Source organism: Aulostomus chinensis, chromosome 22, assembly GCF_037954235.1.
Source record: "Aulostomus chinensis isolate RoL2024-O1b breed Wild chromosome 22, RoL_Achi_v1.0, whole genome shotgun sequence".
NCBI classification, from domain to species: Eukaryota; Metazoa; Chordata; class Actinopteri; order Syngnathiformes; family Aulostomidae; genus Aulostomus; species Aulostomus chinensis.
In genome coordinates this window covers 22,800,633-22,817,824 of record NC_141341.1, presented here as the reverse complement: position 1 = coordinate 22,817,824, position 17,192 = coordinate 22,800,633, and the positions used below count along the sequence as shown (strand labels likewise).

The 17,192-nt window shown below is 41.1% G+C and overlaps 1 protein-coding gene across 4 annotated transcripts; it reads left to right on the top strand.

Annotated features, from left to right (window-relative positions):
• Positions 1–5,059: 5,059 nt before the first annotated feature.
• Positions 5,060–17,105, top strand: parp10 (poly(ADP-ribose) polymerase family member 10). 4 transcript variants are annotated; one of them, XR_015111337.1, is made up of 12 exons: positions 5,063–5,275; positions 5,968–6,151; positions 7,733–7,975; positions 11,488–11,712; positions 11,799–12,772; positions 12,878–13,090; positions 14,079–14,205; positions 14,281–15,246; positions 15,536–15,669; positions 15,740–15,914; positions 16,006–16,921; positions 17,062–17,105. XR_015111337.1 is itself a non-coding variant. In XM_086194112.1 (11 exons), exons 1-11 carry the CDS (start codon positions 5,087–5,089, stop codon positions 16,136–16,138), a joined length of 3,453 nt encoding a protein of 1,150 aa, XP_086050238.1. In that variant the 5' UTR covers positions 5,060–5,086; the 3' UTR covers positions 16,139–16,286. The 4 variants fall into 4 exon arrangements, 3 of the variants coding, with proteins under 3 accessions (XP_086050238.1, XP_086050237.1, XP_086050239.1); XM_086194112.1 differs by lacking the exon at positions 17,062–17,105 and having other exon boundaries at positions 5,060–5,275; positions 16,116–16,286; XM_086194111.1 differs by lacking the exon at positions 17,062–17,105 and having other exon boundaries at positions 16,006–16,980.
• Positions 17,106–17,192: the final 87 nt, after the last annotated feature.

Here is a 17,192-nt window from a genome sequence, read left to right as displayed (position 1 = left end):
ACACAACATTTAGGGAGCTCTATACACTGGACGAGATCCAAGATTCGCACAAGCTTGTCAATTTGTTAGCCACTTACCTTGTTCAGAAAAGGTTTGGTGGTGAGGACAGGAAGAAATAGCAAAGAATGTCTCTGTCTCTCTCAATCCTGTTCAACCGAGGTTGAAGCAGAGAAGTAGGACACTTCCCGAGCTTATATGTAGCAGCTGAGTTCATAGACAAACAACTAATGTCATAGCCAATCGGTATCAAGAATCCCCAGCAGCATCCGGTGGTTTGGGCGGGGCTTACCTCCAGTGGGCGGGGCCAGAAACATGGCAGGAAGTATATGTTTAAACAAATATGAATCTGGAAATTAAATGAAAATTCTGTTTTTCCCCAAGTCAGAAGTTTACACAAACAAAAAATATATACAAATAAATATTTTATATAGAGTTTTTTTTAAGGAATTTCGAGTTAATTATTCAATATCATTTATTCCTCATTGCACTGCTTTTTATAGAATAACAAAGCACAGTAAATGGATGAATGAGAACCATTGCAGAAGCAAAGAGTGTAGAATTAATAAATTAAATATTCTGCATTAATTGTAAAATCTAGACACGAGGACATGTTTTTCAAAATCCTTCTAATACCTCTGTCAGTGACTAAGGTTTCATTCTCCAAAACATCTGTTCACACATCAAAATAACTTATACATGAACATTAAATCAAAGTTCAAATTTATAAGTTTTGTAGGTCAATTTTTAAGTATATTTTTAGTGATTTAGAGTTAATGATTCAATATTTTCTATTCCTTATCTCACTGCATGTCATTGAATAACTTAGTAAAGTAAATTAATGAATGAGGACCGTTAATCAATAAATAGCATTAATAAATTAAAAATTAAAATTTATTTTAAAAATCCAGGTAACAGAAAATGATTCATGAAAAAGTCTTTTTTATACCTTTGCCAATGACTGGGTCATTCACTGCAACATCTGTTTCACATTAAAGTGAACATTAATTTTTACTTAAATTTATCTGAAGCCTTGTTGGTCAGTCGTCGAAAAATGGATATTACAGGAAATTTAAAAATAAAAGTATTAAAAAACCAAACGAATTTTTCTCAAAGCCACATTTAATTTCATACCATAGGCTTGGGATTTGAGATGGTTTTGTATTTTCTGAATGATCTTTCCTCAACTGGAAAGTTGAGAATGAGAATCTCCAGTCCTGGAAAATTTTAGGAAATATGCTTCCAATAATCTTCCAAAAAAAGTATAAAATTTAACTATAATTTTATGTTCACTTATAAGTTATTCTTATGAGTTATTTTTCAACTCTGTCACATTTTCTCTTAAACATGTCACTTATTTTATGTTGCATTGTGCCAAGGCAGATAGCCAGAAGCCTGGTTCTTTGATTTTGCCCTCTGTTTTGTTTTCTTTCTCTTTTTTTCCCTCCGTGAAAGCAGAACGCGTGTGGTTTTAACCAATCAAAACTAACAATGCTGGTAACGTGACCCACGTGTCCGTCTGTCAGCCAATCAGAAACTCCTCGCATGCGGAGATTCGCTCATGGGCACGACTCCGTGTCAAGGCGGTTTTACACTGAACACGCAAGACGCAGGCTGCGCGGGGGAAGTCCATTCATTGTGTATGTGGGCGCGCTGTGACGTCACATGAGCGCAAACCAAGCCCAGCAACTCGGTAGCGCCCCACCCCGCGCAGCGCGCCGCGTCTGCCGCGTTCAGAGTGAAACCGCCTTCAGACGTCGTTTTCTTTATTTAATATGGGATTTTGACAGCTCCCTTCTCCTCCTTTTTTTAACGGAACTCCGTTCCGGCCGTGAATATTTTACCGGAACTGCGTTCCTGCATATTTATGTGCCCGGTGTGTTTGTGCACATCCAATGACATTTGGGTGGTGGCTGCATCACTTCCGGTAACTGCACGCACCTGCTCACATTACCTGGATTGATTTAAGTGGAAGTGAGAACATTCCGATTCCATTAAGATGTTTTTTTTTCCTGTTTTGTGCCTCTCTTTTCTTTGCAGTAACACACTGAAGGAATAAGTGGAGTCAGTTGTGCAGCATCGTCATACAGAAAATTAAAAAAAAGTTTTAAAAGCGGATGTAAATCTTTTAATGTGTGTCATCACTTTCTCTTGTGTTTTTCTCATTGCTGATGACCTTGGAAAATGGACGATCAATTATGATAAGCGGATGTATCTGTGGTAAGTTCTGCGAGAAGTAGTCCAGCGACATCGGATGAGGTGGCCTCCTGCTAAGCAGCACAGGCTGTGACAGTTTGTTGACGATGCATCTGGAATCATCATCGCAACAGCAAAAGGGAGATGTAGAAGAACAACTCTGAAACCTGACCACCATCATTGTAAGCTTCACAGCTGAGAGGTTTGGTGTGGAGGAGCCCAAGACCAGCAAGTCCAGCTACACCAAGAGTCATAGGGCGGCTGAGATCCATCAGCTGTGGAAAGAGCTGCGGATGCTGACGAGGCAGTTAAAGGTAGCAGCTGAGGAGGAGAAGCCTCCTCTCCGACACACCATCAGGAAGAAGCTCACAACCCTGCGTACAGCTGTAAGACAGGAGGTGTGGGAGTGAGAGAGCCAGGAAGCAAACCTGCTTCTTAGCCGATCTCTTTGGCTTCACAAAGCGGCTGTTAGAGCAGAAGCGCAGCGGAGCTTGACTGCTCCAAGGAAGAGGTGGATCACTTCTTTTACAAAACCCTAAGCGATCCAGACAGAGAGCAAGAGACAGGACAACAGACAGCCCTCTTGGATGTACCATCTCCCCTAGTGGAGTTCAACTTCTGGAAGGAAGTGCAGGAGGTAGTAACATCAGCCAGAACCAGTTCTGCTCCGTAGAACCATAACACTGCTGGTTCAGTGCGACTGTGAACAAGCGCCAAACAAGAAGGATTATAAGGACATGATGCTGGTGGACCAGCAAGATCTGATTAGAATAGACCTGGTCCTCTTTTGAGAAAGGAAAAGGAAAAACAAACTCAATGCAAGATCTCATTGCAGACACCTCCCATTGTTGAAGGGATAGTGGCCCTTTATTCACCAATCAAATCAACACAAGAAGAAGAAAAAGACGGACTGGGAAATTATAGCAATAGATAAGTCAATGGCACTGGACTGGGGTTTTGGATTTTTAGTTGCAAAGGCAGTTCTTTTTACAGAAAGAAAAATAAATGATCAAATCAATCTTAAATTATACGGGCAAAACTTAGAAACTGTGGAGTGCTTTACACATCTGGGGCTATGGTTCAACAAGGAAATTAACCTAGAAAGCACCCTTTGAAGGAATAGTTGGAAACTGTAAAAAGATATTGTACATTTTGAAATGTTTGAGAGGAAAGTGGAGAACTGCTTTGAATATGCTGATCCTATTAGATGAATTTTGGATTGTGGATGTGGTGCCTTGTTGCCCTGCCACAGCCGCACCCTCGGCAAGAGCAGCACCCACTGCTGATGGGTGGGATTCCAGTGTCTCCAGGAAAGGAAAAAAAGACATACTGGCAAAACAAGAAATGGAAAAAGAAATGTCAAGCGAAGGTAGAAGGATCGGGGAAGCGAGGGCTGATCCTTTACAGTATTTAAAAGAAAATAGGAGAAACGAGGAAAAAGGAAGAGAAGTAGAGGAGAAGACAGTATATCAAGGATGAGGTCTGAAAACACGGGCCTGAACAGCACATTACAAATCTATAACTGTGGGAAATGTGGGTCACAGGAAACAGGGGAGCATGTATTTTTACATTTCATATACATATTTTTCATTACATTACACTGGGTATCAGCAAGAGAGGCAGACAGGCAGTTTCAGATGTTTAGGGAGCAAAAGGATTATTGGGAGAATTTAGTGAAATAGTGTAGTGCAGCCTGCAGGCCTGTTCTAACACTAGCTCACCATAGCGCCACTAACCAGTGAGCTGTATCTAATTTTTTGGGGGTTTTTATTGTTTAGTCACACTTGCATTAGAGTGAATTTGAAAATGATAATAGTCCTGTCCCAGATTTATGTATATATAAAACGGGTTTATATATAATAACAAATTTTGTATTTATACTATATATATGTGTGTGTGTGTCGAACTGGTAGCCCTTCGCATTAATTGGTACTAAAGAAGTAGCTCTCAGCTTCAAAAAGCTTGGTGACCCCTGGTGTAGTGTTTGTTCTGTTTCACACTCCAATCCAGAAGGTGGCAGTAATGCAGTTAAAAGTAGTTTGCTATCACAAAACAAGAAGAGGGGGAAGAAGCGGTTGAAGAAGTTGTTCACTCTGTCAGCACTCAACGAGCGGTGCTGGTGGCACTGAGGTGGGTGGAGTGTACACAAGTGGGGAGGGTGGTGGTCTGCTCAGATTCAGCAGCAGTCCTAACTAGCACTAGGTCATGTCACACGGGTTGCCGTCAGGATATTTTGTACCAGGTTCTTCAGGCAGTCATTAGGATAGTTCAGCGGGGGGGTCAGGTTAGGTTTTTATGGGTGCCAGCACATGTGGGGGTGGAGGGGAACGAGGAGGCAGATGAGTTGGCAAAGGGGGCGTTGGTGAAGAGGACGGTGGAGATGAATGTGAGGGTGAGTAGGGCTGAGGTGAAGGTGATAGTGAGGGAGAGGGTGATGGGCATGTGGCAGGGAAGGTGGGACAGAGAGAAGAAGGGTAGGCACTTTTAGAGGGTTCAGAGGAGTGTGCGGGCTAGAGGGTGTAGGGGTGGAGGTGGGCAGAGGAGGGAGGAAGTAGTGAAGGTGAGGCTGAGGCTGGGACACTGTGGGCTGAACGGGACTTTGAAGGTGTTAGGGAAGCACGACACAGGGCTGTGTGAGGGCTGTGGTGAGGAAGAGTCAGTAGAGCACGTACTCCTGAGGTGTGGCAGGTATGAGGTGGAGAGGAGGGTGATGAGGGACAGGTGGAGGAACATGGGGAAGGGTGAGATCAGTCTGGAGGGAGTTCTGGGGATGGAGGATAGGGAGAGTGTTAGGGTTCTATTAGCTTATTTGAAGGGTACAGGACTGTATGATAGGATTTAGGTTTAGGGATTATGTTTAGGATTTAGGTGTAGGGGTTAGAAGTAGGGAAAGATGGTGTTCCGCGATGGGACAGAAGAGGGCGGTAATGCTCCATCTGGTGGGTTGCCAACCGCTGTAAAACCAAAAAGAAGAAGAAGAAGAAAAAAAAAAAAGAAGCACTCAACGAGGAAGTCCCCAGTATCGAGTTCAACCTGCTTGGGCAGAACGATTTTAGGAGCAAATGTCATCGTAAAAGCAAAGGTTAGTAATGTTTAAAAAAAACAACAACAACATCTGAATCCTTCGCGGAAGAATTGTGAAAAGCCTTGAATTCACAGCTACGAATAGAATATGCTTTCACTTTCATTTGTGTGGAGTATGAGGGAACCCCCGGACATTAGCCTTGTAGCATCTTACGGGTAAACTACGCATTAAAAAGACCGAGGAACAGATGAAAACCTCCAAAATGACGTCATGATAATACAAGCATGACGTTTCACCCCTAAACTTTTAAGTTTAACATCGGCATAGAAATGTCCATGAAGTGCGCAGTCAGAAAAAGTTGGGATGACCGTTTCGTCTCTTTCGTTGTCTCGCCATCTGTAAATGAAACTATCCAAAAATCATTTTGCATCAAATTTATTAAACGGAATAATAAGTATAATGTAATTCAACTGTTGTAATTATTAGTCTAGCGTAGAAAAAAGCTATATAATGAGCAAACATCAAAGCTAAAATTTGCTTCATCATGAGGATTTGGAAATACGTGTTAGAGGTGGGGCTACATAGAGAACTGTAGAAATAGGAAAATACTAACAATTGAACCTTTAGATCGAGAGCATTGACACTGAGACATCCAAACATCAGACACAGAGGAGAGAGGTTTCTTCGTCACAATGTGTGGAGCAATATTTCAGGCTTGTTTGAACCACAATCCTCTCTACCCGGCTCAGTTTTTCAGGATGCCAGTTGAAAGCCTGGACGAGAGGTCGGTGGAGGTGCTGGCAGTGCCCGAGGAGGTGGATGAGGAGTCGCTGGCTTTGTATTTTGAGAATAAGCAGAGATCGGGGGGCGGTCCGCTCCTGTCCTTGGAGAAAACGGGTGACCGGGCCTTGCTGGTGTTTGAAGAGGTAGAAGGTGAGTGGCAACTTAAACTGTAATAGTGTAAGATGTATTTTCAGTGTATGGATAAGCGTTCATTGGCATGGACCTCAAGATATGATATCGATTTCATGGCTAAATGCTGTGCAGTGATCTAATACACGTGCTACTGTACATAACTCTGAAAATTTAGAATAATGTAGATCAAGTTGAATGACAATGATATGCAATGAGAATCATATTGATGGAAGCCCATCTGATTCATTGGCTGGCCAATATTGGCTTATATATTATCACTTTTATTAGTGCAGGCGTTGCTGCGCTGTTGTTAGTTTGGAAATTGCAATTTATTTATTGTTAAATAATAAAACGTTCTTCCTCCAGCACATATCTTTGTAACAAGTATTTAAATCATATTCAGTGGCTCATTGCAAGTTGTTTATCCATATATTCTCTGTTTAATTCATAGATATTTTCTATTCACGTTAGTACATATTTTATATTCATATTTATATGTTGATATACAGTTCATACTATTTTTTTTTTTATATACTCATAAAGAATATCAGCCAATTTATTGTTTATCTGAAGTTTGTACTCCTTGGCTTCAGTGCCACAAATCCCGTAGTAGTCAGGCCCTGATATTGATAATTTAACTGACAAATCAAATCAAAACTGTGTCACCTAAAATTCCTCCTCAGTGTTATTATTCCTTATCAGGGTCTTTGTCCAAAAGAAATCCCTCCCATCCTCTCTTAAAAATCGGCCATGATCAGCAACAGCAGTCGCTCTTCTGTTCGTCAACATATCGTTTTTGTTGACCAATGTTTAGGCTTTAATGTATGTACCTGGTCAGGAAAGTGTTCCCGGCCACGTATTTGACTTTAAAATAGCAACATCTCTTAATATTCAAGTTCTTTTCACAGTGAATGTCAGGAACAACTCTAGTTTCATAAGGCAAAGACAGTCTTGAAGAAAAATGAATTTGTTGACTTTTGGGATCGATTTCTCCTCTGCCCCACAGCTTGTGTTCAGTGCAGCTAAGCTAAGTAACTGGCCGCCAGCCATCCAGTAGAGGTCTGGATTAGTCATGGCTGTTTCTGTAAGAGAAGATGAGGAGGAGTACCTCAGGACAACCAAAAACCCTTATCCTGATCCTGAACTATTTGAACTGGAGTCGACATAGGAGAAGACCCCACTCTAGTGGCTGTGCAGACACATGTAAACTTTTCCACTCAGTCAGCCACCATAGCTGTTAATGGGGTTGGCATCAAGCCAGAGATGAAAGACAGTAAGTGTGTTCACCCGAAGGACCACTGCAGACCCCTTCTTGTCTCTTTGACTCTCTCTACACTGTGTTCAGATTGAAAACTGAGAACATACGGCCTCTGAGAGCAAGATCAAAAAATGAACTTCATTTATATACTGTCGGTATTTCAGGCCACACACACTTGACTGTACACATGGACTGCACATAACTTGATTCCTCTAATTCAAATATAGGTATACACATTTTGCTGATTTTGACAGAGAAAGTACTTTTTGTGGACATGGAATGGTAGCACTGCTGTAATTTCTCTTAAAAAATGTGCTTTTTCTGCCTTTTGTGTCTGTTAGCTGCAGCCCAAGTTCTGTCAAAAAGGAACCATGTTCTATTTAATGTTGAGCTGAGTGTGAGAAAGCCTGCTGCAAAGGACCCATGCAGACTGCTACTCCGAGGGGTCAAACCCAATACTTGCACTGAGATGATTGAGCTGTATGTGGAGACAATGATCGGGGTGAACCTAGCAGACTACACGCTGTATCCCTCACCAGGAAGAGATCTCATCGTCATTGAGTTCAGCCAGCCCTTCTCAAAAGGTAATGATGCAATCAGAATGGGAGGACATTTAGATATGTGGATTGAATGGAAGAAAGAACGATACAGTTAAATTAGACGAGGGCTGAAATGATTCCTTGAGTAATTTGATTACTAAAATTCCTCCAGGTAAGCCTCATTTCAATCTGAACTCTACTTTGTTTTGCGCATAGAGTTGGGCACTAAAATTCGGTATTAAACAGCTTAATTATTCAAGACCAGAGCTTTGATAAGCTTAAGTTGAAGTTTTGATGTAATTTATTGTCACACAGCTGCATTGTCTCTCCTCTCTGATTCAGTGCAGTTCTTACATACATGCACATGCAGTACACACACAGGTCAGTGTGCTTCTCTCACTCTGTCTGTGTTTGATCTGTTGACTTTCTTTATCGGCAGGATGCTTTATAAAGTCGGCCCAAAACCCAGCGCGTTTATTTTTGTTTTCCATGTATAGATTCACCCGCCATTTAGTTTTCACAGCAGAAAGCTGCATGTGGAGGAGACTTGTTGTCAATGACGGAGTTCATTAATACAGTTGAAACAACTGTGATGGTGAATGACATCTCCATACTTGAGCTAGAGCTCCAACCTGGAACCTTCTTGCTGTGAGGCAACAGTGCCAACCACTGCACCACGTGCTGCCCCTAACCAGGTGTACTTATAAGATATAACAACGATATAAGGAGGCCTTTACATTAAACAGGAGTGTCTGTGTCTCTGTCAGAAACTGTCAGACCTTCTCAGAGCAAACAAAAAGCTGAGGGAGGAGAGGAGGGCAGACTGATTACTAATCAATCGCAGATGCCACCATCCTCTCAGACTGATTAAAGAAAAATGAAAATGCCAGGATTAGTCACAAACCATACCTGAGTGTTCACACAAATAAAGTTTCTGTGTGTGAAACACTGCAGTTTAACATCGTCTGCTGTCATCAGTTTGACAGAAAGGCAGAGAGGGTCGTGTCTAGAAGGGAAGCCTAGAGCTGCGAAAGATCGTGTGAGTTTGATTATTTTACTAGAAACAACAGACACAAGTCTGACGAGAGTTGTGCAAATAAAGAGTTACTGTCTAGACAGAGCGAGAAAGGTGCACACATCTCCAAAATTAGAAAATCATGTCGTGGTGCGGTTGTTTTAATGTGGGAGGTCGCCATAAATAAAACACTATTTACTGAGCCACAGCGAGTCACTGAAAGACTGATCACTGAGCGGTTGTGATGGAAAAAGAACTCATATCCTTTACTGAAGTAAAAGCATTAAGACCACCATGTAAAAAAAACTAATTACAATTAACCACAAATCTTGCATGTAATTATTCCTTCTTTTTTTTTTTTTTTAAATGCACATTTTTATGACTTTTGTTGTACTTTAATGGTTCTCTTGCTGGTGTTTTTTGATGGCTAAATAGAGACACGCAACCTCATAAGAGGGGGAAAAGGTGGCATGTTGGCGAACCAATCCTCTGTAGGACAGTTTTTACTTCAGTAGAAAGTAAAATCAGTAAAAGTACAGTCAAGGTTTACTTACTTTATTTAGTACTTTTACATTAGCATTTAATACTCCATTTTAGAGACTTGTCTTATTTTCTCTTATGTATAGTACTATTGCTCTTAAATAAAGCAAATTAACGTAATCAAAATAATTGCAGAAGGCGCAATACTTGTTATCTGATTACTCGATGAATCGCCAGAATAATCGATAGATTACTGGATTACTAAAAGAGACGGTAGCTGCAGCCCTAAATTAGACCTGTGAGGGCCCAAGTGATTTGGCTGAGAAACTAAGAGATGTGAGTAACCAGCAGATTTACTTACTGTTTGCTCTGTCAGTGTTTGTTGTTTATTTGATGATGTGAGGTAAAAATCAGAGGGACGATAGTTCTTATAAACGTGCATGCAGTAACATAGCAACTGCAAATATTGTGGGACATAAACAGCAGAACTACAAACTGTATTTGTAAACTCTCCAGGGAAAATGTTTGAGTAGAAACGTGACGTTCCAATTGCTGTTGAACAGAACATATATTTGTGTTTGTTAATTCACAAGAAACAGCATACATCGAGAATGTGTTTCTTGTGGTTCAGCTTTTGTTAACCACTGTCCTCAATATTTAACAATACTTACATTTTTAGCGATTTAATAGACTTAAAAGAGAGCATTCTAGAGCTTCTGGGTGTGGTCACATGATTTAATATGAACAATTAGAAAATATGTGACATTGTCCTATTACATCCATCCATTTTCCATGCCGCTTATCCGTTAAGGGTTGCAGGGGTGGAGGTGGGGGGGGGGGGGGCTGGAGCCATTCTGTCGCAGTGTCCTATCACATTGTTCCTCCAAATTAAGTAAAATCAATTAATTTTCACATACAGTTGAATGGGACCAAATTGATGCATGTGGGATGCGGTTGTGCTCAAACTTATTGAAATTACGTCTCTCATTAACGAGATTTGGTGGAGATTTCTTGTCCTGTCAAAAGCCTGTCATTTCTCCTCATCAAGTCATCTGAATGCTTTGAAAATAAAACAGATTTCCACCTCTTTTTTTTTTTCAATTCACAATTAACCAAAATCTATTTGAAATAGAAAGCCTTGATTGTTATTTCTTAACAGGTAGACAATGAGATTTGGAGAGCTCCTCCTGATCAGTGCATAAAAAAAACAGTAATTAATCAGTAGATAAAATAATAATGAATAAATGACGAGTTCCTCTACCATCTCCATCCTGTTTCAATGAGTGCTTTACATCCAGCATCAAAACGTTCTCCAGATTTTCTGAGGACATAAACACAACAATGCTGACAGAAGTTCAAACTTGGACTCATCCGTTCAAAGGTCCTTCCTCCAGTCATCCACAGTCCAGTGGTTGTGCTCGCTGGCAAATCTGAAGCGTTTCTGGATGTTTGCCGGTCTCAATACCGGCTTTCTCAGACTCTGTTGAGAAGCATTCAGTTCAGTGGATAGGAAGTGGCTTCCAAAAGCGTTCATACCCCTTGAACTTTTCCACATTTTTTCATTGTACCACCACAAACATAAATATATTTTTTTTGGAATTTTATATCGAAGACCAACACAAAGTGGCACACAATTTTGAAGAACAAAGAAAAATTATACATGATTTTAATATTTAAAAAATTTAAAAAAAAACGGAAAAGTGTGGGGTGCAGAAGTATTCAGCCCCCCACAGTCAATTTTGACATAACATAAAACTCCAATAAAATATATCTATGTTTGTGGTCATGGCATGACAAAATGTGGAAAAGGTCAAGGTGTGTGTGTGTGTGTGTGTGTGTGCGTGCACATATATGTATATATACTGTATATGTCAGGTATATATGTTACTGGTCAGGTTGGTTGCGCTGAAAACTGGCAAGGTGCATCACGAGTTGTTATCAACTGTCACAGAGGGAAGCCCCCTTTCTTTTGCTTTTCTTTTTCCAGTCTTTTTCTGTTGTCAGTGTGTTCATTTTCCGTGGTGGCATGTTGTTACATTTTATTATTCCCTTTGTTTACCAGATTTTCAAACCCTCAATGCAAAAATCTCTCAACGGGCACTCGATGGGGCCCAGGTAACTCTGGAACAGATTCTGCAAACGGACTCTGTTTTACTGGAGAACCTGAATCCAGGCACCTCTCCGGATCTGCTCTCTCTGTACTTCGACACCAGGCACAATCAGAAGGTGAAGGAGGTCACCATGCTTTCAGAGGGCACTGCTAAGGTTTCCTTTGTCAGCTATCAATGTAAGTTGCTCTGTTTTACCTTCTTAACACTCTTTTTTGACTCCATGACAGTTTTCTTAATAAACACATTATCTTTGTTGTAACAGCTGTTGGCCTGGTCCTGGATCGCCCACACAAATTGGGTGGTGCTGACCTCATTGTGAAGCCATACTTCAGCTTTCTTCAACCTACAGAGAGCACATTACAACTCTCTGAAACCGAGAGTGAAGATATGACTGAGAGAAACTCAGAGGAACCGTGTGACATTCAACTGCAGACCAGCGCTCAGATGGCCTTGGAGGATCTTCCTCCCCTTGAAATGGTGGATGAAGTCATGGACAATCAAACAAAAGACACAGTTTCACTATCAAGCCATATTGCCATCACTGACCCAGTAAAGCTTGCTTTGTTTAAATCTAGCACCCATCTACAGGACATTGAAAAAGCTCACCCAAATGTGACTGTCCAAATCAATGATGATGGTGTGCATGTTTCTGGACCTGAAAGACAAAGTTTGGAGCAAACAAAACACACTATCTTGGACATTTTTGCCAATGTAGCTGAGGCTCGTTTCACCACTGAGCCAGAAAAAGCACAGTTCCTTTCAAGCAAAGATGTAAAAGACCAGCTACTGGGAACCATGAGTATAAGTGGGTCACCGTGTTCGTATACTGTATCAGACTGTAATGTGGTGGTGACATCACTGACCCAGAGCTTGGCTAACGAGGTGTGTAGATTTTTGAAATCCCAAGTGTTGCACATTAGCATACCAGTGCCCAAGGAATATGAGTGCATGCTATATTGCAGGGAGTGGTCTGAGTTCTGTCGAGCTCTAGGGTGCTCCTCTGTGACTGTGTCAGAACAAGAAGGGACGATTGATGTGTTGACTCTGAAAGGGATGGAGAGTGAAAAGCAAACTGCCATCCTGGAATTTCTCTCCACACCTATGGAAAGGGAGACTGTCATCTCTATGGAGCCAGGCATTCTGAAGTACATCCAGATCCACTGCCATCAGCTGCTGGCTGACATGGATCAAGTCTCCATTTTCCCATTAGAAGCGGAAGATGTCTGTGGGTTAAAGGTGAAGTGCTCCAGCCTCATCGCACTGTAAACAGAGGTGCTTTGGTGATCCACCCATTTCTGTTGCCGTTATATCAGATTTTTATTTTTTGTTTTTTTCTGGTAGATCCATGGCTACGCTGCAGCTTGCCAGATGGCTGCGGAGGTTTGGCAAGGTGTGGCTGATTCTATCAGCAGCAAAACCATCACGGTAAATGTTCCTGGAGTAGCCCGGTTTCTCTGTGAGGAGGAGTGCAAGAGCTTCCTGAAGCTGATGGAGACAAAGTTTCAGGTCTACATCAGCCTAAAGTATGCACCTTGGACACCTCTAGCACACCAGGTAATGTCATTTTGGATTAAAGACAAGTTGTTCTTTGCTTCAGTGTCTTTGGATCTACTAATGCAACCTTACTCAGAATGTGGTTAAATCCCCTTTGTGACTTATTTGGGCCTTTAACATGCTTTCATTCCATCTTAACCATCTTTTGTCCTTTTCAAAAGCACACAGTAAAACTAGAGGCTGACCTCCCAATCACCACAATGTAGAATACAATGCTCCATTTCCCCTTTAGAAAAAAAAACACAAACAAAAGTGCTCCCTTTTAAAGAGATACCTCCCCCAAAAAGTATTTTTTTTACCTTTCAATTACTCCAAAATAGATGAACTGAGCTCACAAAGATGTTTTTCCCTCTTACTCACAAAGGTGCTTTTCCCTCTTGACGAATTCTAAAGCTCATCATTTGGTACAATCCAGCTGTAATTTCAGTTATCACTTCAATTTGTTTGAGAACCAACGCTTACCGAAATAACCCGTCTGGTTTAGGACTCATTCACAGTAGCCCCAAGCGTCACCAGCTGGTGTATTCAGTTGAACCAACTCTCACACTTGGGCTTGTTCGACACTGTTCCAAGTTCAATGCGTTACAGTTCATTTGAATTTAGCTGAAATCAAGTTTTTTCTGTATTACTGAGCATGAGGGTGGATGAAGTAGTCATGGATTATACCAGACGGTGCACTTTAGAGTTTGCAAACAGACACTTTTGGGGAGGTTGTTTGTAGTTAGTGGCTATGGGGTGCAATTAGCTTCAAGCTAAATAAATGTGGCTGGCTCTGACTAGCCACTGCTTCATAGTGCTATCAGAGCACAAAACGATAGGGTGCATTTGAGACAAGAATATTAGAAGTAAACTCGTGGGGAAAAGTTAGTCACACAATCCGGGTGTCTCACATATATCTATATAATTAATATGGTATTAATTCAGAATCTGAAAATGTTAATGGTTATGGTTTCCTGCATCTAAAAAGACCGATGTATATGAATTTCAGGACATCTTTGAAGCTGCATGGCTGACTATGTCCCAACAAAACTTCAATGAAGTATCTTTGGATGGTTCTGTACAGGATCATGAATCAGATGCGATGTTTATGGATCAAAATGGAGCTTTCCTAGGAGGTGGTATATGTTCTTCTTTCTTCACTATCCTTTATATTTTGGTATCAGCTTTTAACTAAATTATTGATTTTGCAGGACTTTTACAGGAAGCGAAAGAAATTGTCTCAGTAATAGAAAGAAGACCTGAGAATGCATCCAGTATTGACCCTTTAGATGACTTTGATGATGTGGACTTATACACAGCAGAGACACAGATCCGCTTGTCAGACCAGGAAACTGATGGGATAGTTGATGATACGCAGCCTTTAGCTGTGAGTGGCTCACCAATGCTGACTGAAGAAAGCCTGTCCAGCATTCTGGATGAAGAAGCCCAAATGTCTCTTGCCATCCAGTACTCTATGGAGTCAAGCCATTGGTCTGTGCAGAATGAGGAGGAACAGCTACAAAAAGCTTTAGAATTGTCCAAGAAAATGATCCAAAATGAAGCTTCTTTCAGTGGCACAGACAAGGACCCCCGGGTGAAGTCCTTACAGGATGCCATCGGGGCAGCCAACACAGTCCAGATAGTTGCGTTTGCAGGGCATAGCAATGACTTGAGTCGAGTGGAAATAGCTTTCACCAAGAAGGTCAACCAGAAGCAAGTGGAGGAAAAACTGGAATGGAGAAGCAAGAAGAACTTGACAGAGTACCACAAAACGTGTCTGGAGGTGATCAAGAGAAAGCATGCTGTTGAGATTCAGATTCAGGGCACCTTAATTGCTATTTCTGGCTTCAAGGACTATGTGGCCGGAGCAGTGCATGATGTGAAGCTGCTGCTGGAGAAAATCTCCAATTGTGCATCAGACCGGGACATTCTGAAGACCATTCAGTGGGTACACCACGACCCAGCCTCCTCAGACACAGTGTCTTATTCACCTGATGCTACAGTGTTCTTAGAAAATGCCTGGAGAATGAAGCTGAAAAAAGTGGATATTTTACTAAACAGTCAGCCTCACATTATCAACTTTGAGAACATGGAAGAATACAGCATAATTTCAGGGAAATCTGTCAAAATCTCCAGGAAGTTCCTTGGTTTAGGAGATTTGGCAGAGGATGTACCAGGTAAAGACATTGTAAGATGTTACGTGTTGTGGAGAATGATGCTTGAGTGTGTTCGATGCCTGGAAAAAAAATTACAAAATGTAGTTAAACGCATTCAAATGAGTCAAATGTATGAATTAGTACAGCACAGACGCCATTATTGTGTCACCGTGTCATTGTTACATGCCCCCTGTCCTCATGGAGCAAAAGGAAGTGTTTAGTTTCTCAAAGGATAAAACCCTGGATTTATCAAGTATGATGCCTTGTATCACCAATGTCTCTGTGTTTTATCTAAACCTTTGATTAACAGAGGAGGAATACTCCCTGCTGTCAAACCTGCCCGAAGCAACGAAACTCATAGAGGAATCTGATGAATTTCAGAACGTGGTGAAGAAATTCTATGAGACCATACAAGGATATCACAGCAAGATCAGAATCATACAGGTGACACTTGAAGAATTAGCAGCAAATCATTTAGTCTATGTGTCGTATTATAAATATATTTTTTTTCCAGGTGGAGAAGTTAACTAATCAATTGCTGCACAATCAGTACAAGCTGAAGAAGGCGAGCATTCTGCAAAATTCTGAATATCCCGAAATTGAACGGACCCTCTACCACGGCACCAGTGAGACAAGTGTCAAAGAGATCTGCATTCATGGATTCAACCGAAGTTTCTGTGGAAAGAATGGTAGATATTTGTCGTGCTTTTCATATTTGACTTGTATTCTATTATTCTTGCCTGGAATATCAAACTATGATATCCTGTTTTCCCTTCACAGCCACCATCTATGGTCAGGGCGTGTACTTTGCGGTCAATTCTGCATTGTCTCTCAGTGATCAGTACTCGCCTCCAAATGGAAATGGACACAAGTTTGTTTTTGTCTCAAAGGTCTTGACAGGAGACTTTACTAAAGGCTGCAGTGCGATGAAGACGGCCCCACTGAAGAACAGCAGCGATCTCCCCCTCAGATATGACAGTGTGACGGACAACATTACCAAGCCATCCTTGTTTGTCATCTTCAACGATACACAGGCTTATCCAGAATATCTTATTACATGCCAGAGAATCTTTCGCTAAGGGAGTCCATTTGCCTTTAGAAAATTACTTTTGGAGAAGGGACAGATTCTGTGCAATTATTTTTCCTTGATTTAAAAAAAAAAAAAAAAAAAGTATGTTTGGGGGAGGCAAGGATCGAACCTGCAACACCTCAGTCACCACCATGCTACTTACCAAGCCCTTAATTGATACTTTTCTATGAGCATTTTGCTTCTCATAAAAGTTGCTTCAAGTGTCTATTGACTTTTTTTTCCCTCTTAAATTATTTTATCAAGTTTGACCAACAAAGTTTAAAAGCTGGAGTGAAAAAAAAAGCTGCTTTTGTTATTTTAATGTCTTGTAAATATGTCCTATCAACAAAGTAAAGCTTGGTGAGACTGGACTCATTTCACTCGTGGTCTTTGGTCTCGTTGAGTATGAGGAGTCCTGATAAGATGTTCAGTGTAGCCTGACAGAGCCAAATGTCATGGTTTACTCATAAAGTATCTGAACTATGTAGTTGTGAATTTAGAATCAGCACAAACTATCTGTGGCAAATAGATCGTATACCCTTGTGTCTTACAGAAGTAAGCCTGGGATCAAAGTGTCATCATCTTCGTCACATTGTGTTAGCGTGATGTCCAGCCACATTATGTGTGGTAAGTGTGTGTTCAGCCACTGATGGATGCCGGGGCCTCAAATAAACCCTTTGGCTTCTGTGTTTTCTCACTTAATGAGAAGATCAAAGTCTTTGTAAATATATGAGAATGTGTCTAACATGGAGACTGTGTTTCTTTAGGAAAATACCAGTATACCGATAAGTTTCCTCAACAGTTGGAACCGGTTCTATACGGGATCGTATCTAAAGACAATAAAATTAATCAAAGAAATATTCTGCAACATAACTGCAAAGAAACGGAGACGAGGTTA